The sequence below is a fragment of the Odocoileus virginianus genome, chromosome 3 (assembly GCF_023699985.2).
Source record: "Odocoileus virginianus isolate 20LAN1187 ecotype Illinois chromosome 3, Ovbor_1.2, whole genome shotgun sequence".
In the NCBI taxonomy this organism is placed as follows: Eukaryota; Metazoa; Chordata; class Mammalia; order Artiodactyla; family Cervidae; genus Odocoileus; species Odocoileus virginianus.
The window spans coordinates 1771902-1797875 of NC_069676.1; the positions used below are offsets into that span (position 1 = coordinate 1771902).

The following is a 25974-nucleotide window of genomic DNA, read 5'->3' on the forward strand; positions in this document are numbered from 1 at the left end:
TCACTTATATGCAGAGTAAATCATGCGAAATGCCAGGCTGGATGAAGCACAAGCTGGAATCATGAATGCCGGGAGAAATATTAATAACCTCAGATACACAGATGACACCACCCTTATGGCAGAAAATGAAGAGGAACTAAAGAGTCTTGTGATGAAAGTGAAAGAGGACAGTGAAAAACTGGCTTAAAACTTCACATTCAAAAAATAAGATCATGGCATCTGGTCCCATCACTTCATGGCAAATAGATGGGGAAATCAATGGAAACAGTGACAGACTTTATTTTCTCTGGCTCCAAAATCACTGCAGATGGTGACTGCAGCCATGAAATTAAGATGCTGGCTCCTTGGAAGAAATGCTATGACAAACCTGGATAGCAAATTAGAAAGCAGAGACGTTCCTTTGCCAACAAAGGTCTGTCTAGTCAAAGCTACGGTTTTCCAGTAGTGATGTATGAATGTGAGATTTGGAGTATAATGAAAGCTGAGTGCTGAAGAATTGATGCTTTTGAACTGTGGTGTTGGAGAAGACTCTTGAGAGTCCCTTGGGCAGCAAGAAGATCAAACCAGTCAATCCTAAAGGAAATCAGTCCTGAATATACTTTGGAAGGACTGATGGTGAAGGTGAAGCTCCAGTACTTTGGCCACCTGATGGGAAGAGCCAACCCAAAGACCCTGATGCTGGGAAAGATTGAAGGCAGGAGGAGAAGGGGACAACTGAGGTTGAGATGGTTGGATGGCATCAGCGTCTTGATGGATGTGAGTTTGAGGAAGCTCCGGGAATTGGTGATGGACAGGGAAGCCTGGTGTGCTACAGTACACGCGATTGTAAAGAGTCAGACAAGACTGAGCAACTGAATTGAACTGATTCTAAGATATGGATGTACCACCATCTGTTTAACCAGTCTATTTCTGGCCTTACTTTCTATCCCATTAATCTACATATCTATTCCTTCACCAATATCACTGTCTTTATTACTGTAGCTTAAAGTTGAGTATTTTGAGCCTTTTAACTTTATTCTGCTTTTTCAAAATTGTTTTGGCTACCCAACTTCCTTTGCTTTTCCAGCTAAATTTTAGAACAGCTTTTCTAGCTACAGAAAAAAAATCCTAATGAAATTTTTACTGGAATTGTGTTAAATCTGTAGAATAAATTGATGAGAACTGCCATACTAGCTATATTGTCTTCTCACTTGTAAACATATGTCTCCTTAATTCATCTTTTTTTACATCATTCATTAACATTTTGCAATTTGCTGTATGGTGCTTCTCTGATGGCTCAGAGGGTAAGGAATCTGCCTGCAATGCAGGAGACCTGGGTTTGATCCCTGGGTCAGGAAGATGCCCTGGAGAAGGGAATGGCTACCCACTCCAGTATTCTTACCTAAAGAATCCCAAGGACAGAGGAGCCTGGTGGACTTTTTTTGCAGTATAGAGATCCTACACATTTGTAGCTATGTATTTCTTTACTTTCCACTTCCTTTTTACTTTTCAGAGTACAGCAAATGGTGTATATTTCTTAAATTTATTTTCTAATTGTTCTCTTCTTGTTGTTTAGCCATGTCTGACTCTTCTGTGACCCAATGGACTCTCACTGCAAGGCTCCCCTATCCACACGATTTCCCATTTAACAATACTGGAGTGGGTAGTCACTTCCTTCTCCAGGGGATCTTCTTGACCCAGGGATCAAATCTGTCTCCTGTATTGTCAAGCAGATTCTTTACCACTGAGCCACCAGGGAAGCCAGATTGTTCACTGCTAGTACACAAATGCAGAAACTTCTGCATGTTAATCTAGTATCTTCTGACCTTGTTAAACTCATTAGTTCTAAGAGCTTTTTTTTTTGTTGATTCCTTGGGTTTTTCTAAGAGGACAATCATGTTATCTTTAAACAGAGGCCATTTAATTTCTTCCTTTTTTGTTTTTTTGTACCTTTGTACCTTTTTTGTTCTTGTTGTTCTTGGCTGATTGCATTAGCAAGGATTGGTTAGGAGTGTTCAGAGTGGACATCATGACTTGTCCCTGACCTTAACATCATTCAGCTGATCATCATTAAGCAGGATGTTAGTTGTGGGGTTTTGGTAGATGCCCTTTATTAGGTTAATTTCTCTTTTATTTCTGATTTTCTTAGTTTTTACCATAAATACTGTCAAAAACTTTTCTGCATCTATTGATATGATCATGTCTTTTTCCCCTTTCTAGTTCAGTTTGGATCTGTGTCAGTCTGTCTTCCGTTATGGACTCTTTTCTCTGTCATCTCTATTCTGCTGCTAAGTATGTCCGGTGATTTTTGCTTTTGTATATTTTGTGACTGTATTGTTTAGTTTTAAAAATTCCATTTGGTTCCTTCTAATGTATTACCTGTTTTCCTGCTGAGAACTTTTAAGTTTCCATTCAAAAGTGGTCACATTTTTTGAAACATTGTTGTAATGCCTACTTTTATAATTCCAACATTCGTGTCATCCTGGGGCACGTTGTCTTGGGGCCTGTTGTCTTTTTCCTTATGAACTATTGAGATTTTCCTAATTTCTACACTTTGTGCAATTCTACATTATATTATGAGATTCTGGATTGAGATTAGGGATGAGTCTGGGATTATATACACAACCTTATGAAATTCCTTTCCTGAGTTTCCTTTTCTGTCACCAGCCTGACACATTCCAGCTCCCAGGGCCCGCTCCTCTTCTGGTCTTCTGATTAAAACACCAAGGCTTCAGATTCTCCTCTCTGCTACACACCTAATGGACACACCCACCTCCAGGTCCAAGTAGCAAACAGTGAGAGACGAAAAGCAATGAGGATTCTTCCAACAGTTCTGACCAGAGATAAATGCTGTCCTCTCTGAGAGGTTTAGATGTCTGCTCAACCACCAGTGCCCTCAGCACAGACATGCCTGAGAGTAACAGACTGGTCTTATTTCAAAAATCTTGTTTCCTTCCCAAATCTGGCTGCTACCATCATTACTTTTCAGGATCCTCAGGCCACCGTTCCATGCATTCTCTAGGAAATTTAGTCATATTTAGTAGGAGATATAAGGTGTTGTGTGCTTATTCTATAAGAGGAACCAGAACAAACAATGGTTAAGTTATTTCCAATGATCACATCCATATAGGATAAACTCTCAAACCAGAAATTTATGAGTATAAAGGAAGAATACTGACTGGAAGCTTCATATGCATCACTTTACCAATCAAATTTTTGCTTCAATTTTTTATTAAAATTTTTTAACACAGAGAAGTTTACAGAATGACCAATGAACATACTATATCTTCCACGAAGATTCAACAACAGCTGACTAATTTTTTACATATTTATTTTAAAATATGCTACAAACATCATGACTCTTCAAATTTGAAAACTTTGGCATGCATCTCCTAAGAAGGATACTGTCCTTCATACTTCAACATCATCATAAAAATCATACCTCTAGGAAAATTAAACATACTACATCACCTAATACCCATTCTATCCTCGTATTTCCCCATGTCCCCCTAAATGTCTTACAGTTGTTTTGATTTTCTGAATCAGATGCCAAATAAGAATCACACTTTGCATTTGGTTATATCTCAAGTTTCTTAATCTAGACGACTCCACTCCTTGTTTTTTTATATTGGTTTCTTGAAAAGTCCAGACAAGCTATCTTGTACAATAACTCAAACTCTAGACTTGTCTAATTCTTCACTATGTAATTCAGTTTGTTCCTCTATTCCTTGTATTTCTTATAAACAAGAAGATAAGTCTAGATAAGAGATTTAATTAGAGTTCCTTTTTTTTTTTTTTTGGCAAGAATACATCACAGGATGATCATGTGTACTTTATATTGCATCTCATCAACAGTCACATATCAGCTTGTTCCACTGGTAGAGAAACTCAGTTTAATAGCCAGATTTCTCCATTATAAAGGAATATCTTTCCTCTGTCATGGGTATCTGTGATCTTGACACTGTGTAAATAATGCTTGTTAATTTTTTTCCCACATAATAGGGTTTTCCCATCCATTGAATGTGCCTAATTTAATTACATGAAGGGTTGTAAAATGGTGATTTTTCTAAATCTATCATTCCACATACAATGAAGAGATGACATTCTCCAAATAAGTATATAAAGAGGTTTTCTATTTTTCTCTGTTTTTCCTTTATAGGATCATTTTATTTTATTTAGTGCATTATAACCAATTACTGTGATTATTCTTTTTGATGTTCAAATTGTCCTAAATTTGACCAGTGGGGGCTCCTTTAAATTGGCCCTCACATCCTTCGGACATTATCCCTTTAGTCTTTGAGTTCTTTTTTTGTTTCACAAAAAAAGTATTCCAGGCATATCTTATATTTTCCCCATTCCAAACGTATGGAATCAGCCATTTCTCCAAGGAGCCCTACTTCCTTTTAGTGAGGAATAGCATTTAGAGACCAAAATCTGCATAATGTGTAGATACTGCTATTGGGTAATCAAATGTGATTTTATCTAGAATATCTTGCAAATGGCTCTGTATGATGTTAAAAACTGAGGTCTAAAAGCTTCATTTTCCTTAAGTGCTAAGTTCAGTCATGTCTGACTCTTTGCGACTCTATGGACTGTAACCCACCAAGCTCCTTTGTCCATCAGATTCTCCAGGCAAGAATGCTGGAGTGGGTTGCCATGCCCTTCTCCAGGGAATCTTCCCAACCCAGGGATCGAATTCAGGGAACATCTCGTAGGTCTCCTGCATTGGCAGGCAGGTTCTTTACCACTAGTGCCACCTGGGAAGCCCCATTTTCCTTATTAACATACTTGAATACGTAAGAAACACCCCCCAGCTCACTCCGCTTTCTTTGACCATGACACCTAGCTTGAAGGCTCTTAGTTCCCTGACCAGGGAAGGAACCTGGGCCCCAGCAGTGAAAACACCATGTTCTAAAAAACTTGACCAGCAGGGAATCCCCTAGAAAACACTTTCTAATGAGGTAAGACAAGTCAAATACTGAATGCTTGAGTTTAATTCTGAACTCAGGATACAGTTTAGATGTCTCAGGGTTCTAGCCAATTTTCATATTAATAGAACAGTTCTTTTGAATGATACACATTGTGAAAGTAAATATAAAACTGAAGGAAGTAGACCCAGGGGAAAATGAAATCTTTCTGCAAAACATGGAACATGTTTGGATAACCAGTTTATACCAATAATTAGAATGTTTAATAATAAAATACTCATATATCACTTTACATAAAAGAAGTCCTAAAAGATGTGTAACAAAAATAAACAAAAAGGCAATTTTATATGTGAAACACCCAAATGTAATTTCACTATCTGGACCATAGCTAGGTTTTAGGATTTAAGTACAGTTACTATAAAAGCAGTTATAATTAGGGACTCATAAGAAAAAAGGAAAACATGACTAAGTCAATTATTAAGATTAAAATTGAGGGAATTATCAAACATAAAAATAAAACTGATTAAATTAATGCAATTGTGCCTAACCAGTTTACAAAACAAATAGCTTTGGTACTTGGACTCTTGGGGCCTGAGGTTGTAAATTAACCTATAATTATTACAACCAGACTGAAGATCTAGATTCTAGTCTTAATTGTACTCAAAAAGCTCAAATTCTTCATTAGTTAAAATGAAAGACTATAACTAACTAAATTAAAATCTCTCTTGGTGTTAATGAGCTACCAAGTATATAATCAGAGTCTGGAAATATATTCCTTTTGCAACATACAAGACAGTATTTGCATGATAGTCTCTCCACTTGCTTTAGTTTACACCAACTTCTCTAAGACTCTGTTCAGCAATGTAGAATCATATCATATTAAGAAATGATGTAAGAAAAGAAAAGGAAAAGACATCATTGGGCAAAATTTTAATTTTCAAAACTAAATTCTAAATTAATAAAACCAAATTGCTTAATCATCAAAGAATTTTGAGAAAATACAGTCCAAAATTCTCTCTCTGTGTGTATATACACATGAATACATACACACATTTATGTCTATCACTGGTGGCTCAGGCTACAGTAAACAATCTGCTTGCAAAGCAAGAGACCCAGGTTTGATCCCTGGATCAGGAAGATCCTCTGGAGAAGGGAATGGCTCCCTACTCCAGTATTCTTGCCTGGAGAATTCCATGGACAGAGGAGCCTGGCAAGCTACAGTTTACAGGGTCGCAAAGAGCCAGACATGGCTGAGCAACTAACACACATATATATACATGTATATTTATAAATATAAATTGCTGGTGAGGCAGTTCACAAAAAGTGAGCTTAATTATTTCCATGTGAAAATCTAAATTTAAAGAATTTCTTTTTATCTTTAGCTTCTCTTTATGAAAGACAGCATGTCCTATATCTATCTGCCATTTTAGAAAATAAGGCCCCACACTTATTCACATTATTAATAACTCAGTGACTGCCTTTAAAAGAAAATTCATATTGAAACTTACTGTTAGAAAGGCAACAAAGTCTAATGAAAGAAATAAAACTTATATTCCATTGTTTTCAAAGTTAGGTCTTTTACAACTTTCTGTGAATTTAAAATTTTTATGTTTTTAGAAATCTTAAATTTACTGGTTCTTATAAAATTTGACAAGGCAGTGCTCTTAATATTTGTTGGTCACTTTTACCATTACTTAGTGATAACTAGCATATTTTCTCTAAGAGAAGTAAAAAAAAGGCTTGATTTACCAGAAGCCTGTGCCTTATTTATTATTCTCCTGATTATTCTCCAATGAGAACCCTTAAATTATTTCAGAGATGAATTAAACGTCATAGGGCTTATCTCCTCTAAGAAATCTCTGATCCCATATTCTTTCCATTTATAGAGTTTTTCTTTATTGTGAACTTTTTTGTGTCTACAAAGGTTTGATCTGTAACTGTAGGCTTTCCCACATTCCATACATTTATAGAGTTTCTCTCCAGTATGGATTCTCTCATGTTCAGTTAAGAATGAATACTGGCTGAAAGCTTTTCCACACTGATTACACTGATATGGTTTCTCTCCAGTATGGATTCTCTGATGCCTATAAAGATTAGATTTGCAACCAAAGGCTTTCCCACATTCTCCACATGTGTAAAGTTTTTCTCCAGTATGAATTTTCCGATGGTCATTAAAGGATGAATACTGGTTGAAGGCTTTCCCACATTCATTACATTGATATGGTTTTTGTCCAGTATGAATCCGCTGATGTTCAATAAAGGTTGAGATGCGAGTGAAATTTCTCCCACATTCCAAGCATTTACACAGTTGTTCTCCAGTATGAAGCCTCTGATGTTCAACCAGAGATGTAAACTGGCTGTAACTTTTCCCACATTCATGACATTTATAGGGTTTCTCACCTGTATGGATTTGTTGGTGTCTATGAAGCTTTGCTCTACAATTGAAGGCCTTCTCACATTCTCCACATTTATAGAGTTTTTCTCCAGTATGAATCCTCTGATGTACAGTGAGGGTGGAACACTGGCTAAAAGCTTTACCACAGTCCTTACACTGATAGGGTTTCTCTCCAGTATGCACTCTCAAATGTTTGATAAGGGTTGAACTGCTACTAAATGCTTTCTCACATTGATTACATCTGTAAGGTTTCTCCCCAGTATGAATTCTCTGATGGGCAAGAAGAGATGATCTGTGACTGAAGGTCTTCCCACACTCATTACATTTGTAAGGTTTCTCACCAGTATGAATTCTCTGGCCTTCAATAAGATGAAGACTCTGACTGAAGCTTTTTTCACATTCATTGTAAATATGAGGTTTTTCTCCTGGGTAAATCTGGAAACATCTCATTAGATCAATATTCTGTTTAAAATCTCTCCCAAAAGAATAATATATACTGGGTACTCTTTCCATAGGAACATTTTGTCGTCTAATAAGAACTGTATTTATAAATAAGCCTTTCCCTAATTCAAGACTTGTCTGGCTTCCAGCTCCACTGATGGTTTTCTTCTGTGAGGCTACCATTTGCCTGGGAGTTTTCTTCTGTTGCTCTTGTTGTGTCCTGCCCTCAAATTCCAAAGCTTCTCCACACTTGATGTCCAACTTAATGGAGTTTTTCATTATTATTCCTTGAGATGTTTCTCCTGTAGAGACGTCCTGTTTGCAAGGCAATGCTTCTATTTCAGGCCATGTCTTAAAACCTGGAATAAATCAGAATCATGGCTTCTCTGCTAGAAGAGAGTTTGATACCATATAATTTTAAATGTGAACTTGAATCTAGAGAAAAACAGGGTAGAATGGAAGGAGAAGTAAACAGGAGTAGTGTGGGAGAATACAGTGGACAAACTAAAGGTGACAACAAAGGTTTTGCCACCTGAGAGAAGTAAAGGCAGGGATCTTCCAAGACTAACAAAAGTTTACAGATGTGAAGTTCTGAAGTATGCCCAAGCTCCAAGCGCAGATCTGATTCTAAAGTGAAAAGATTTAGCTTGAGCTGATTCTAAGAAACCCTGAGTTAAAACCTGGCTTACTTTTATCAATCCATGATTGAAAATAGATTAAAGTTAGATCACTAATTAGGTAACTGTATGTACTTAAATAAACTATACAAATTAAATATAGACTATCTATGTTAATAAAATTCATCTGGTTTTAGTAATAAAAATATTTTATTGAAATTAAATAAGAATAAGAAATATAGGCTATAAATCTGTATAAGAATATAGATCTTTCTTAATGGTATCCATGGGAAAGCTAGCAGTTTAGATTTTCAAGGATCAACCAGGTACCTTCTCTCTTTTTACTCTTTCTCACAATATGATCTTCCCTGTCCATTTAGAAACTTACCCTACTACTCTAATCTTATTTCTTTACAAAAGCTCAATTATTTCAGCCTAAATAATCCACCTCTTTCTTCAAATTTCAAAACATATTTTCAAAACATTCAGTCACTTAACTTATATATATAAAGTTTGTGAAAATAATTCAAAGTTATTTGTTCAAGGAGAGCAGTAGCTATGTCTTACGATGGTTTGTTAATTCTTTATTGTGTACACAGTTCGAATGTCTTAGATAAAAAAAATAAAGAATGAATGAGCAGAGTGACCAAGTTGGAAAAATTATTATGAAGGGCAGGTAACCTTGAAAATGAAAAGAGACCTCTCCTCTCTTACTGGACTCCTGAGACTCAGTTGTTTATTGAACAAATATTGAATAATTAGCAATGATAATAGGAAAAAAATAAATGGCCAAACAGTAATAGTTCATTTCTCCATAATCTGAGAAAACTCAACTGCATAATTCAAATTTGAGGTTCAGAAAATGAGGATACAGATATCAACAATATTGGTAAAGAATGGAAGAAAGACAATAGAGGTGGGTTGGATTTCAATAGACAAAGAAAAAAGGACACTGTGAGTCAAAAAGAAGGCCTGTTAAAGTCATCTGTGGGGAAAGTAAACCTATTTAGGGGAAGCTTATTGACTAAAGGGAATTTGAGTTGGAACTAGTTAAAATTTTGGTTAAGCACAGTAAGGCCAAATATACAGTTACTAAATAACTATTAGAAAAATTGACAATAATACAGATAATAGAAGGTGCGATAAATTCTTAGATAATAATAAGGCAAAAATGTTTATATTTAGTAAAATAGGCAGCTTGAATCAGAAGAAGGACAGAATGGAATCTGAAAAATAATGTAGTTGCAGTGGTCTGGCTGAATTGAGTAACTTGAGCCTCATTAGCACTGAGTTAATCAGAGAGGTAATTTAATTCAATTAAAACAGAATTTAAAATCTTTTTAAAATATTACTAAATCTAATATATCAGATGCTTGAGGAACAGAATTGAAAGATCTGGCCTCTCCCTTAAATATGGACAATTTTATTAGAAAAATAATTAACAAACATAACTACAATTCATTGTGATAGATACAATAATGAATATACTCTATGTAGAAAGCGCTGTATGAATGATGGAAAAATTAATTCTGACTGGGAAGTAGGAGGGCTTCCCAGGTGGTGCAGTGGTAAAGACTCTGCCTGCCAATGCAGGAAATGCAAGGGTTCTATCCCTGGGTTGTGAAGATGCCCTGGAGTATGAAATGGCAACCCACTCTATTATTCTTGCCTGGAAAATTCCATGGACAGAAGAGCCTGGCAGGCTACAGTCCACAGTGTTGCAAAGAGTTGGACACGACTGAGCAAGTAAACAATTGAGGAAAGTAGGAAAGATAAGAAAAATCTACAGATAAGAGTGGCATATTAGGTGGACAAATGGATCTTGAAAGATAAATAGTTTACCAATGGACAAGGTAGAAGAGGTGATTCAACTGAAGGAATAACACACAAATGATAGTGAGTATGCAGATGTAGCCAGGAACACTGAGATGAAGAGGAAGTGGCCACTGATGAGACCATAAAGGCATAGGAAGACAGGCTAAGATGTAGGTTTAATGTCATACTAAGGGATCTTTCTTTACCCCATGGATAATGGAGAAACAATGAAGTCTCTTAAGGTACAGGATAAATACCTGAGTTTCAAAAAGATCACTGTGCTCATGGCATGGAAAGTCAGTGAGAAAAAAGAAGCTTAGAGAAGGTAGGTATCTTTCCTATAGCGCATGTAAGAAGTGGTAAGGGTAAAGCAAAATTCGGAATGTCTAAGTTCAAACCATGATCTTTAATGCTATACTGTGCTACCTGGTGGTGGTGGTGCTGTGTGATCAGTCATGTTCGACTCTTTGTGACTCCATGCACTGTAGCCCACCAGGAAAAACTCGCTTGCTGATCCCTGGACTAGAAAGGCTACAATGGTAATGTTAATAACAGCTGACTGAATATATAATAGTGGGACATGACAATCTAGTCACCAAGAAAATAAGAAATCAGAGACAAAGAAATGTTAATAATACTTTGAAATACGTGGATGGTAAAAAAGACATGAAAAAATTATTTAAAAAATTCAAAATATGGCAGAAGGTGTAAAGTGTTAAAAATCTTTCAGATTTGAACATGTGTAAATGCAGATGGAAAAATAAATAACATGAAGATCAAGAGGTGATAGAAGGAAGTGAGTGAGGCTGCAAAAAAAGGTGGGGGGGGGGGCAGGGAAAGAGAATGCAGGGAGTGGTATGAGAAGGAAAATGTCAAGACAAGGACCTTCTTGATGAAAGAAAACCATTACAACCAAGGAGCCTTGTCAGGTGGTCCTGAGCATTTCAACAGGGCTCAGAATTTCCAGGAGAGTTTTCGAACACTTCTCACAACCTGCTTATGTATAAAGACACCTGTGCTCATCCCCCGTCACTTACTCACCAAGGCAGGTATCTTGAGGGATTTCTCTTTCCACCATGCAGGGATCTTCTCCTTGTTGCAACTGGCAGATCAACTTTGGCATTGAAAATGGAATCCCTGCTCATCAGGAAGGAAATGGAGTTTGAACAAATAGCATGAAAAGCAAGCCCCAAACTCACAAACCAGAACCTACAGGGCAGATAAGACAAGTCTAGAGAGGCAAAGTAGGCAGAATAAGCTCTCTTGAGAGGGACTGAGGCCTTCACGGGGATGGAGCAGGAGGTGGGTCTTGGTTCAGAAACAATACGGGGCCCTGTCAATGAACGCCATGAAGATAGGAGTCTTATGCGTTTTTCAGAATCTAAACTGGGTTCCAGTCATTGGAGTAGGAGGGAAGTATTAAGGAGGTGGGGTGGGAGGAGGGCAGAGGACAAAGCGCAGCATGAAGGGCATCAAAACAAACAGGTGCACTTTTAATTCTACGGAGATTTGTCCTTTTCCAGGGCAGAGGACAGAAACCTCAGACTGTGAACCTCCAAGGGAGCTCTAAGTCCTCCCACAGCAGATTCTCCGTGACAGGCAAGCCTCCTTACCCAGCGAGACCAGGGTGCTGTAGTTCTCCAGCATCACCTCCCGGTACAGGCTTCTCTGGGCAGCATCCAGGTGCAACCACTCGTCCCGGCTGAAGACCACAGCAACATCCCTAAATGTCACTGACTCCTGTAATGGCAAACCCATTCCCGTTCACCCAGGAGCATCTTCTCCCCGGAAGACTTGGTAAGAAGGCGACACTGGGATGTGCAGCAACTATTCTGAAAATGTCTCAGGATTCTAAACATGTCAAAGCAATGTTAACAAACAAATATTTATCGAGTAACCACTTGGAGCAAAGACACATGGCATGTTTGTAAGGGTATGGGAAAAAAGGGCAAATTTCCTGCCGAGAGGGAATTTATATTGCATCCTGAGATCTGTCAGAGTCCATTTACCTCCTCCTTCCAGCTGAAAATCCAAATTAAATGAAAGGAAAAAAAATCAGAGTATGTTTAGAGCAGTGCTGGAAAACTAGGAGAAATATCAGTAGTAGAACATAAATAAAAAGGAATTTCTGAGACATAAAGCAAATAATAAAAATAATATTGGTTAATGTCTATTGATGGACTTTCCTTGTGGCTCAGACGGTAAAGAATCAGCCTGCAGTGCAGGAGACCAGGGTTGGATCCCTGGTCAGAAAGATTCCCAGGAGAAGACAATAGCTACCTACTCCAGTGTTCTTGCCTGGAGAATTCCATGGACAGAGGAGCCTGGTGGGCTGTAGTCCATGGGGTCACAAAGATGTTAGAGGCTATGATAGAAACTTTCTATACAGTAGCCAATTTAAGTTTCACAGATATTCTATTAGGAAGACACAATAATTAAATAATTTTGCAGATAAAGAAACAGAAAGGTTACAAAATCTTTCCGAGCTACTACTGTTCGCGTGGTGGAGCTCCTAAGTGAATTCAGGTAGACAGATCTCTAAGCTATATTGTCAGATGGAAAAAATCAGAACTAAAGTACTACACTGGTGCAAAAGGGAAATGCTGAGAAGGTAAGATTTTCCAAGAGAATCCCAGTCAAACACAAAAAGTAAGAAAGCAGACACCGTTTTTTTTTTATGAAAGGGCTGAAGGAGTGACAAACAGTGCAAGGCTTAGTGGGTAGTTTTAGAATCTGTCAAACTGTAAAAGGTACATCACTATGACCTTGCATTTCTACTTCTAGGATTCTACTACAAGGAATAATCACACAACTGGGTAGGGATATCTGCTCACAGATGTTCACTAAAAGATCACTTGTAAGTTAATGGTTATGGTAGGTTGAATAATAAACCTGTAAACATTGTACCTATGAAAAATGGGACTTTGAGGATCTGTTGAAGGATTTTGAGTGGAGGGAGCGATTATTCTGGATTATTATCAGAGGGATCTGGTGTAATCATAACAGTCCTTGTGAGAAGGATACAAAAGGAGTTAGAAGAGAAGGCTATGAAATGATGGAAGCAGAGACTGAAATGATATGCTTTAAAGATGCTTGAAAAGGCCACAGACCAAGGAAGACAGGGGACCACTAGAAGATGAAAACAAGATCAGGAAACAAACTCCCCACCTCTCGCCCTAGAGCCAAGGCAGAAAGAATCAGCCCTGCTGAGAACTTGGCCTTAAGTCAGTGAAACTGATTTCACACTTCTGACCTCCACAACTATAGGAGAACAAATTTATGTTGTTTTAGCCACTGGATTTGTTATAATTTGTCATGGCAACAATGGAAACTAATAGAATGGTGAAATTTTCAAGACAACCTACATTATCTATCAATAAAGGAATAGATAAGCAATTTATACTGCGTTTAGCCCATGAAATGTTATAAAGCCATTAAACAGAATGAGGTAGATTTGTATGCCTGACACTGGAATTTGACTGTGATATATTATATGATATATTATCATATGAAAATGCAAGCTCCCAGTCAATATGTGTTGAAAAGTTTTTTATCTGTATATGCATAGGTGCATACAAAAGCATCTGGAAGAAAACAACAAGCTGTCCCAGATTATTCTTTGGTATTTTAGAGAGGGACAGAATGGCAATCTACCACTTATATCCTTCATTAAGCTTACATTTTTTACAGGGTGTATGTTTGTTTTGACATTTTTTAAGATTCCACTTTAATTTACATATTCACTTCTTAGCTTTTCATTTTTGGTGGCTGCTGAGAATCATAATATATATCCTTAGTTCTTCACAGCATGTTTAGAGTTAATACGTGATTTCACACAGAAGGTAAAAACCCTGCAAACATGTGGTTCTTCTTCATGCTGTAGTTGTTACAAAGTCATCACAAAGACATTCCTGGATCACAAAGCTGACAGGGCTCATCAGGCCACTCTGAGACTGCTCATGGAAAGCAAACAGTACAATTTTGTTGTAGCTGTTATTTAGTTGTCAAGTTGACTCTTTCGCAACCACACGGCTCCTCTGTCCCCCTGTCAGTTTCCTCTGTCCATGGAATTTCCCAGGCAAGAATACTGAAGAGGGTTGCCATTTCCTTCTTCAGGGAATATTCCTGACCCAGGGATCAAACCTGCATCTCCTGAACTGGCAGGTGAATTCTTTACCACTGAGTCACATGGGAAGCCCAAAGGGTACAATGCAGCAAAATAAAAACTGTGTAGGAAAGTTCTGGAAGTCAGAGATGCTTCATGAGTCTCCTTATTTGCATGCACAGACCATGCTGTGCCACTGGATCTATTAATAGATGAGAATTCTTGGTTTGGGGGTGCTCAAAGGAGAAACACTCAGCAGGGGCTTTTTATGCATCAAGCAAGGCTTGACATACCATATAAGCCAGGTGCAGATCAAGTGAAGATGACCCCGAGGGTGGTCAGTGGCATGTAAAGAGTACATCCAGGGCTTCCCTGGTTGCTCAGTGGTAAACCATCTGCCTGCCAATGCAGGAGACACAGGTTCAGTCCCTGAGCCAGGAAGCTCCCACATGCCTAAGAGCAACTAAGCTTGTGCACAACTATTGAACCTGTGCTCCGGAACCCAGAAGCTGCAATTCCTGAGCCCACACGCCGTAACTATTGAAGCCCTCATGCCCTAGAGCCTGGGCTGTGCAGCAAGAGAAGCCTGCAACTAGAGGGCAGCGCCAACACTCCACAGCTAGAGCAAAGATGCCATACAGTCAAAGAAAGAAAGAAAACTATAAAAGAGAATAAAACGAGAGCACATCCACTGCCCTTATCATGGCCAGGAATCAAAAACCAGCCATCCCGGCATCCCTGGAGACAAAACTTTTCCAGTCCAGACCTGAGTGAATTCTATATTCACAATTGTCATATACATTACATCCACTTACATGATAAACTCCATAACACAACATTATATTTTTGCTTTAAATAATCATATGCATATCAAAGAAGCTGACTACAAAAAACTAGTTATATATTTCTATAATACACATATTTATCCAGACAGCCACCACTTTTAACACTCTTAATTTCCTTCTTAAGGTTACATCTGGCATTATTTCCCTTTAACTTGAAAAACTTCCTTTAGCATATCTTATACTGCAGAACTGCTGATGATGAATTAGCTTTGTTTTCTTTAATCTGAAAATGCCTTTATTTTACCTTCATTCTTGAAGAATATTTTCATTGTTTATAGAATTTGGGGTTGACAGTGTTTTTCTTTCAGCATATAAAACATCATTATTGTTTTCTGGCCACTGATGTCTCTAATGAGGAGCCAGTGGACATTCAGATATCGATTCTATGTATATAACATGGTTTTTTCCCCTGTCTGCTTTAAAATCTTTGGTTTTTGGTGACTTGTCTATGACTTCTCTGCCTGATATTATTGGCACCATCTACAAACAGATGTTCAGTGTTTAAAATGTGACCAGTTTGAATTGTGATGTGCTATTTATATAAAATACACACCAGAATATTTACTATAAAATATTTATATATATATAGACATACATATATACATATGATACCTCACTAATTTAATTGAGGTATGCACTCATAACATGTGGAAATGTGAGATGTACGGATGTGACAGCTGGACCATAAAGAAGGTTAGTGCCAAAGAATTGATGCTTTCAAACTGTGGTGCTGGAGAAGACTCCTGAGAGTCCCTTGGACGGCAAGGAGATCCAACTAGTCAATCCTAAAGGAAATCAACCATGAATATTCATTGGAACAATAAGACGTTGGGTACCCTGGGTCAAGTAAAACATCTATTAATCTGCTTCTGTTTATTTTTACTGTGACTACAAGAAAGATTATTTTTTTAATTGAAGTACAGTTGATTTACAGTGTTGTGCCAATCTCTGATGTACAGGAAAGTGACTGAGTTATACACACACAGACATTCTTTTATAATAGTCTCTTCCATTATGGTTTATTATAGGATGTGGAATATAGTTCCCTGTGCTATACAGTAGGACCTTGTTTTTATCCATCCTATATATAACAGTTTACATCTGCTAATTCCAAACTCCCAGTCCTTCCCTCCCACATCCTCCTCCCCTTGGCATCCACAAGTCTGTTCTCTATGAGTCTGCTGCTGTTTTGTATATCGGTTCATTTGTGCTCTATTTTAGATTTCACATCAAAGTGGTATCATATGACATTTGTCTTTCTCTTTTTGACTTACTTTACTTAGTATGTTAATCTCTAGTCACATCCACAATGCTGCAGATGGCATTATTACCTTCTTTTTACGGCTGAATAACATTCCACTGTATGTACGTATACACACACAGACACACACCACATCTTTACCCACTCATCTGTCAATGGACATTTAGGTTATTTCCAGTCTTGGCTGTTCGGAACAGTGCTGCCATGAACACAGGGGGGCATGTATCTTCTTAAATTACAATTTCGCCCAGGAGTGGGATGGCTGGATCATATAGTAATTCTATTTTTAGTTTTCTGAGGAACCGCTACACTGTTTTCCACAGTGGCTGCATCAACTTACATTCCCACCAACACTGTAGGAGGGTTCCCTTTTCTCCACACCCTCTCCATCATCTGTAGACCATTTCTGCCACTGTAGTTTTTAATTGAAGGATGACTGCCTTACAGAATTTTGTTGCTTTCTGTCAAACATCAACAAGAATCATCCATGTCCCACCCTCCCAAACCTCCCTCCCCTCTTCCTCCCCATCCCACCCATCTAGAGTGTCACGGAGCCCGTTTGAGTTTCCTGAGTCACACAGTGAATTCCCGCTCGCTATCTATTTTACACATGGCATTGTGAGTTTCCATGTCACTCTCTCCATACACCCCCCTCTCCCCACCTCCCCCAGTGTCCACAGATCAGCTCTCTATGTCTGTTTCTCCACTGTTGCCCTGCAAGTAAATTCATCGGTATCATCTTTCGAGACTCCATATATATGTGTCAGCACACAATATTTACATTTCTCTTTCTGACTTACTTCACTCTGTATAATAGGCTCTAGGTTTGTCCACCTCATTAAAACTGACTCAAATGTGTTCCTTTTTTATGGCTGAGTAATATTCCATTGTATATATTTACCACAGCTTCTTTATCCATCATCTGTCCATGAACATCTAGGTTGCTTCCATATTCTAGCTATTATAAACAGTGCTGCAATGAACATTGGGGTTCACGTATCTTTTTCAACTTTGTTTTCCTCGGGGTATATGCCTAAGAGTGGGATTGCTGGGTCATATGGTGATTTTATTCCTAGTTTTTTAAGGTATCTCCATACCATCTCCCATAATGGCTGTATCAATTTACATTCACACCAGCAATGCAAGAGGGTTCCCTTTTCTCCACACCCTCTCCAGCATTTATTGCTTGTAGATTTTTTGATGGCAGCCATTCTGATCAGAATTGACGCTTTTGAACTGTGGTGTTGGAGAAGACTCTTGAGAGTCCCTTGGACGGCAAGGAGATCCAACCAGTCCATCCTAAAGGAGACCAGTCCTAGGTGTTCATTGGAAGGACTGATGTTGAAGCTGAAACTCCAATACTTTGGCCACCTTATGCGAAAAGCTGACTTATCAGAAAAGATCCTGATGCTGGGAAAGATTGAGGGCAGGAGGAGAAGGGGACGACAGAGGATGAGATGGTTGGAATGATATCACCGACTCAATGGACGTGGGTTTGTGTGGACTCCGGGAGTTGGTGATGGACAGGGAGGCCTGGCGTGCTGCAGTTCATGGGGTCACAAAGAGTCGGACACGACTGAGCGACTGAACTGAACTGAACTAATTCTGACCAGCATGAGATGGTACCACATTGTGGTTTTGATTTGCATCTCTCTGATAATGAGTGATGTTGAGCATCTTTTCATGTGTTTGTTAGCTAACTGTATGTCTTTTTTGGAGAAATGTGTTTAGATTTTTTTCCCACTTTTTAATTGGGTTGTTTGTTTCTTTTTGATTTTGAGTTGTATGAGCTGCTTGTATATTTTGGAAATTAATTATTTGTCAATTGTCTCCTTTGCTATTATTTTCTCCCATTCTGAGGGTTGTCTTTTCACCATGTTTGTAGTTTCCTTTGCTGTGCAAAAGCTTTTAAGTTTAATTAGGTCCCACTTATTTATTTTTGCTTTTATTTCCATTACTCCAGGAGGTGGGTCATGGAAGATCTTACTTTGATTTATGTCGAGTGTTCTGCCTATGTTTTCCTCTAAGAGTTTTATAGTTTCTGTTCTTATATTTAGGGCTTTAATCCATTTTGAGTTTATCATTGTGTATGGTGTTAGGAAGTGTTCTGATTTCATTGTTTTGCACATAGCTGTCCAGTTTTCCCAGCACTGTTTATTGAAGAGGCTGTCTTTGCCCCATTGTATATTCCTGCCTCCTTTGTAAAAAACAAAGTACCCATAGGTGTGTGGGTTTACCTCTGGGCTCTCTATCTTGCTCCACTGGTCTGTATTTCGGTTTTGTACCAGTACCATACTATCTTGATGACTAGGGTTTGTAGTATAGTCTGAAGTCAGGAAGGTTGATTCCTCCAATTCCATTCTGTCTCAAGACTGCTTTGGCTGTTCAGGGTCTTTTGTGTTTCCATATAAATTGTTGGCTTCCCTGGTAGAGATGGTAGAGAATCTGCCTGCAATGTGGAAGACCTGGGTTCAATCCCTGGATTGGGAAGATCCCCTGGAGGACGGCATGGCAACCCACTCCAGTATTCTTGCCTGGAGAATCCCCATGGATGAAGGAGCCTGGCAGGCTATAGTTTATCGTGTCGCAGAGTCAGACATGACTGAGAGACTAAGCACACATGAACTGTGAAAGTTTTTGTTTTAGGTCTGTGAAAAATGCCATTGGTAATTTGATAGAGATCACACTTAATCTGCAGAGTGCATTTGGTAGTATAGTTACTTTCATAATATTGATTCTTCCTACCCAGGAACATGGAATCTATCTCCATCTTTGATTTCTTTCATCAGTGTCTTATAATTTTCCATATACAGTTGTTTTGTCTCCTTAGGTAGGTTTATTCCTAGATATTTTATTCTTTTCATTGCAATGGTGAATGGGATTGATTCCTTAATTTCTCTTTCTGATTTTTCATTATCAGTATATAGGAATGCAAGTGATTTTTGTGTTGACCTTGTACCCCATGACTTTGCTGAATTCACTGATTAGCTCTAGTATTTTGCTGATAGTTTCTTCTGGGTTTTCTATGTATACTATCACGTCATCTGCAAACAGTGAGAGTTTTACTTCTTCTTTTCTGATCTGGATTCCTTTCATTTCTTTTTCGTCTCTAATTACCATAGCTAGGACTTCCAAAACTATGTTGACAAATAGTGGTGAGAATGGACACCCTTGTCTTGTTCTTGATCTTAGAGGGAATGCTTTTAGTTTTTCACCACTGAGAATAATGTTTCCTGTGGGCTGATCATATTTGGTCTTTACTATGTTGAGGTAGGTTGCTTCTATGCCTGCTTTTTTGACACGTTTTTATCATAAATGGGTGCTGAATTTTGTCAAAGGCTTTTTTTTGCTTCTATTGAGATGATCACATGGTTTTCATCTTTCAGTTTGTTAATATGGTGTCTCACACTGATTGAGTTACATATATTTAAGAATCCTTGCATCCCCTAGAATAAACCCAACTTGATCTTGGTGTATGAGCTTTTTAATGTGTTGCTGAGTTTTGTTTGCTAGAATTTTCTTGAGGATCTTTGCATCTATATTCATCAGTGATATTGGCCTATAATTTAATTTTTTTGTATTTTCTTTGCCTGGTTTTAGTATCAGGGTGATGGTGGCCTTGTAGAATGAGTTTGGAAGTATTCCTTCCTCTGCAACTTTTTGGAAGAGTTTCAGAAAAATAGGCATTAGCTCTTCTCTAAATGTCTGATAGAATTCCTTTGTGAAGCCATATGGCCCTGGGCTTTTGTTTTGGGGGAGATCACTGATCACAGTTTTTGTTTCAGTGTTTGTAACTGGCTTGCTCATAATATCTATTTCTTCCTAGTTCAGTCTTGAGAGCTTGAAATTTTCTAAGAATCTGTCCATTTCTTCTTGGTTGTCCATTTTATTAGTATATACTTGCTCATAATATCCTCTTAAGATCCTTTGTATTTCTGCTTGCCTGTTGTAAGCTCTCCTTTTTCATTTCTAATTTTGTTGATTTGACTTTTCTCTTTTTTACCTTGATGAGTCTGGCTAGTGATTTGTTAATTTTGTTTATCTTCTCAAAGAACCAGCTTTTAGTTTTATTAATCTTTGCCACTGTTTCCTTCATTTCTTTTTCATTTATGTCTGCTTGATCTTTATGGTTTCTTTCCTTCTACTAATTTTGGGGGTTTTGTTTTTTTCCAGTTGTTTTAGGTGTTAAGTTAGGTTGTCTATTCTATGTTTCTCTTGTTTCTTGAGGTATGATTGTACTGCTATAAACTTCCCTCTTAGAACTGCTTTTGCTGAATCTTATAGGTTTTGGGTCATTGTGTTTTCATTGTCATTTGTTTCTAGGAATCTTTTTATTTCCCTTCTTATACTTTCAGTGACCTCTCTGTTATTTAGTAATGTATTATTTAATCTCCATGAGTTTGTGTTTTTTGCATGTCTTTTCCTGGGGTTGACATCTAGTCTCATAGTGTTGTGGTCAGAGAAGATAATAGTGTTGTGGTCAGAGAAGATACGTGATACAATTTCAACTTTCTTAAATTTACTGAAGCTTGACTTGTGGCCCAAGATGTGGTCTATCCTGGAGAATGTTCCATGTGCACTTGAGAAGACAGTGTACTCTTCTGCATTTGGATAGAAAGTCCTGAAGATATCAAATAGGTCCATCTGGTCTAATGTTTCATTTAAGGTTTGTGTTTCCTTATTGATTCTCTGTTTTGATGATCCGTCCATTAGTGTTAAATGGGGTGTTAACATCCCCTACTATTATTGTGTTACTGTCGATTTCCCCTCTTATGCCTGTTAGTGTTTGCTTTATGTACTGAGGTGCTCCTATGTTGGGTGAATAAATATTTACAATTGTTATGTCTTCTTGGATTGATCCTTTGATCATTATGTAGTGTACTTCTTTGTCTCTTATAATATTTATTTTAAAGTCTATGTTTGTCTGAAATAATGATGCCACTCCAGCTTTCTTTTAGTTTCCATTCACCTGGAGTATTTTTTCCATAGTTTTACTTTCAATCTGTATGTGTTAGGTCTGAAATGGATCCCCTGTAGGCAGCATATATATGGCTCTTGCTTTTGTATTTGAACATTCAGTCAGTCTGTATCTTTTGGTTGGTGTGCTTAATCCATTTACATTTAAGGTATTTATTGATATGTATGTTCCTATTGGCATTCTCTTGATTGTTTTGGGTTTGTTTTTGTAAGTCTTTCCTTTCTCTTGTGTTTACTGGCTATGTAAGTTCCTTTAGTATTTGTTGGAAGGCTGATTTGGTGGTGCCAAATTCTCTTAACTTTTGTTGTCTATAAAGCTTTTGATTCCTCCATCAATTCTGAATGAGATCTTTGCTAGGTATACTAATCTTGGTTGTAGATTTTTTTTTCTTTCAGTACTTTAAATATATCCTGCCATTCCCTTCTGTCCTGCAGAGTTTCTGCTGAAAGATCCGCTGTTAATTGTATGGGTTTTCCCTCATATGTTACTTGTTGCTTTTCCCTTGCTGCTTTTAATATTCTTTCTTAATGCTTAATCTCTGTTGGCTTAATTAATATGTGTCTCAATGTGTTTCTCCTTGGGTTTATCCTATAAGGGACTCTCTGCACTTCTTGCACTTGATTGACCATTTCCTTTCCAATGTTGGGGATGTTTTCAACTATAATTTCTTGAAAAATTTTCTCAGTGCTTTTTTTTTTTTCTTCTCCCTCTGGGGCCCCTATAACTCGGATGCTGGCGTGTTTAATATTGTCCCAAAGGTCTCTGAAGTGAAGTGAAAGTTGCTCAGCTGTGTCTGACTCTTTGTGACCCCATGGAGTATACAGTCCGTGGAATTCTCCAGGCCAGAATACTGGAGTGGGTAGCCACTGCTTCTCCAGGGAATCTTCCCAACACAGGGATTGAACCCAGGTCTCCCACATTGCAGGGGGATTCTTTACCAGATGAGCCACCACAGAAGCCCAAAGTTCTCTGAGGTTATCCTTAATTTTTTTCACTCTTCTTCCTTTATTCTGCTCTTCAGCAGTTATTTCCACCATTCTATCTTCCTGCTCACTTATCCCTTCTTCTGCCCCAGTTATTCTGCTACTGGTTCCTTCTTGAGTATTTTTAACTGAAGTAATTGTGTTACTCACTTGTTTGCTTACTCTTAATTTCTTCTACGTCCTTGGTGATTGTTTCAACTGTGTTAATTGTTTCTTGCATTTTCTTCATTCTATTTTCATGTCTTTGGAGCATCTTTACTATCATTATTCTGAATTCTCTTTCAGGTAAATCGCTTATTTGTTCTTTGTTTATTTGGTCTTGTGAGTTTCTATCTTGTTCTTTCATTTGTGCTGTATTTCTCTGTCATTTCATTTTTTTCCCCTAACTTGCTCCAATTGCGGTCTCCCAGGCTTTAGGGTTGTATTCCTTCTTCCTTTTGGTTTTTGCCCTTGGAGGGAAAGGTTGGTTGAGTGGTTTGTGTTGACTTCTTGTTAGGGGTGACTTGTGCCTATGTTCTAGTGGGAGATCAGCACATCAAGCAGGTAATTACAGAAATAATGGGACATATACACACACTTCCACACACACAGTTATAATCAAAGTATTCTAAAGAAAAGAGTACAGGAGATTGACTTGGTGAACAAGGGAAACCAAAAGTGATATTGATCAATTAAAAGTAGAGCTAACTAAAGCTCAATCTGGAAAACTGAGCCTGAGCAGAGTGCAAACTAGGGAACATAGCAAAGAAAGCTCAGCAATTTAGCTTACTTGGTGAGAAAAGAGTGAAGGAAAAAAGGGAGAAGAAAAAGGAGGGAAAAAAGAGGAGAAGGCAGAGAAAAGAAAAGCAAGGGGTGGAGAAGAAGGTTAAAAAAAAGAGAAAAGAAAAAATAGAAAAGCAAAGATAGACATGTGGAAAAGATTTATATATATTCAAGATTAGCTACAATATTTATATATATTAACTATATATATATATATATATATATATATTCAGGATTAGCTGGTAAAGAACTATAAGAAAAGCAGTTGAATATATAAAAAGAATCACAAAAATTAAAAAAAGGTGAAAAAAAAGAAAAGAAAATCTTAAAATGAAATTTTTTTTTTAAATGAGAAAAACAAAGAGGAAAACTCCACAGCCCTGCAAAAGGCTAATGTGAAGGTAGAAATATGCAGGGGGAATAAACAGTGTGATTTATAAGAAAAGAAAAGTTCTCAAGGTCGTAGTTCTTCTTGGTTGTGGTCTGCCCCCGTGGATGGGGTTGGATTAGTGTCCTGTGATGTTTTCCTGGTTGGGGGAGCTTGTGCCTGTGTTCCAGTTGATGGAGCTGGATCTTGTCTCTCTGAAGGGCAGTGCAGTGTCCAGTAGTAGGTTTTGGGGTGTCTATGAGTTCAGGATGTCTTTGGGCAATCCTTCTGGCTTTGGCAGCATTAGAGACTTCTATTTCCACAGCCACGTCAAAGTGGCCCTCTCAGCATATATTATCTGCCGCCAACCCTCTATTTGTCCCTGGAACCTTTGCAAATGCTTCTGTTCCCTGGTCCCACCCTGCACTACAGACCAAAGCTTGCTAGGTAGGGGCTTGTGAGGATCTTTTCCCAGCTCCTCGACCATGCCCTCTGGACCTCAGAGACTTGTATGGGCTTCCGCCAGCCCCCGAGGTTGCCCTCTGTGTCATGGGGCTGTGTGCACTTGTCTCAGCTCACCAGGCCACCCTGTGTTATCGCAGGGCTTATGTGCACTTATTTTTGACTCACCAGCCACCCTCTGCTTCACGGGGCTTGTATGCGGCTCACTGGCCCAGACTCTATGCTGCGGGGCTTGTGTGTCCTTTCGGCTCCCCAGGCCCACCCTCTGCACCTGCGGATTGTGTGCACTGGAGAGGTTTGTATGCCATGCCTTTCTTGGCAACCTGGGCATGCCCTCTGCACCCCCCGGCTTGTGTGCACTGCAGAGGTTTGTATGCTGTGCCACTCAGCTCCCCAGGCCTGCCCTCTGCACCGCAGGGCTGTGTGTGCTGGAGAGGTTTGTATGCTGCCCCTCTCTAGGCGACCCGGCCTGCCTTCTGTGCTGTGGGGCTGCTATGGGCTTTTCTCAGTTCCCCAAGCCTGCTGTCTGGTCGGGGCCACAGTCTGTGTACCTTTTATAGGCTGAGAATTGCAGCTCTCTGTTCTCTGCCCTCTGAGTCCCTGCTTTGCCCAGTTTTCTGAGATTTCACCACTCGCCCATGGGCCTGCCTATGAGGGAGCTTCCCGGTGCATGGGAACTCTTCCTGTTTCAGGACTCCCTCCCTCTCCCTGGGCACACGCTCCTGTCCAGAAGTTCTCTCTTTCCCTTTTTATGTCATCCTCTCTCCTACCTCATATCAGGGAGCTTAGCTTGCCCCGCTGGAGGTCTGGGGTCTGCTGCTGTCACCTAGAGGTTGTTTTCTGGGGTTGTTTTGTATCTTGATCAGTTTTTTGATGTATTTGTGGGGAGGTTGGCAATCTCCGAGTCTCACTCCTCTGTCATCTTCTTCCACTCTCCTGGTATGATGACCATTCTGACCAGTGTGAGATGGTACCTCATTGCAATTTGATTTGCATTTCTCTAATAATTAGCCACATTGAGCATCTTTTCATGTGCCTACTGGCCATATCTGCCCTCTTTCGAGGAATGTCTATTAAGATCTCCTGCCCATTTTTTGATCAGGTTCTGCTGCTGTTGGGTTGTTTGTATATTTAAAAAAAAAAAAAATTAAGTCCCAGCATTTGCGAATATTTTCTCCCATTTTGTAAACTGTCTTTTTGTCTTTTTTTTTAAAATGGTTTCGTTTGCTGTGCAAAATCTCATAAGTTTGATTATGTCCTATTTATTTATTCATCTCTATTGCCTTGGGAGACCTAAGAAAACATTGGCATGATTTACGTCAGAGAATGTTTTGCCCATGTTCTCTTCTAGCAGTTTTGTGGTGTCATGTCTTGTTAGCTCTTTAAGCCATTCTGAGTTTATTTCTGTGCATGTTGTGAGGATGTGTTCTAACTTCATTGATTTACATGCAGCTGTCCAACTGTCCCAGTACCTCTTGTTAAAGAGACTGTCTCTTTCCTATTTTATATTCTTGTCTCCTCTGTCAAATATTAACTGACTGTAGGTGTGTGGGTTTATTTATGGCTCTCTGTTCTCTTCCATTGATCTGTATGTCTGTTCTACACCAGTACCGCACATTTTGATTACTGTAGCAGTGTGGTATTGTCTGAAGTCTGGGAGAGTTATGCCCCTTCCTTGGTTTTTTTACCTCAGAATTGCTTTGCCAATTCTGGGTTTTACCATTCTGTATACATTTTTGGATTATTTGTTCCAGTTGTGTGAAAAAATGTCATAGGCATTTTGATAGGAATCCCATTAAATCTGTATATGGCTTTGAACTGTATTGCCATTTTAATAATATTAATTCTTCCAATCCAAGAGCATAGAATATCTTTCCATTTCTTTGAATTCTCTTTAATTTCCTTTATTAATGTCTATAGTTCTCAGTGTACAAGTCTTTCACCTCCTTGGTCAGGTTTATTCCTAGGTATTTTATACTTAGGGGTGCTATTTTTAAATTTATTTTTTTACATTCTCTTTCTGATATTTCATTGCT

General features: G+C 38.5%; 1 protein-coding gene across 3 annotated transcripts in view; it reads right to left on the reverse strand.

Moving 5' to 3' along the window:
- Window positions 1–1897: 1897 nt before the first annotated feature.
- ZNF354C (zinc finger protein 354C) overlaps window positions 1898–25974 on the reverse strand; it is an 81020-nt gene continuing 56943 nt past the window's right edge. For all 3 annotated transcript variants that reach the window (XM_070460956.1, XM_070460952.1, XM_020905892.2), the window contains exons 3-5: window positions 11789–11915; window positions 11217–11312; window positions 1898–8102 (exon numbers count right to left, since the gene is read on the reverse strand). In XM_070460956.1, the coding sequence (XP_070317057.1) occupies window positions 6715–8102; window positions 11217–11312; window positions 11789–11915 (1611 nt within the window). In that variant the 3' untranslated portion in view covers window positions 1898–6714. The remainder of the gene's footprint in view (window positions 8103–11216; window positions 11313–11788; window positions 11916–25974) is intronic.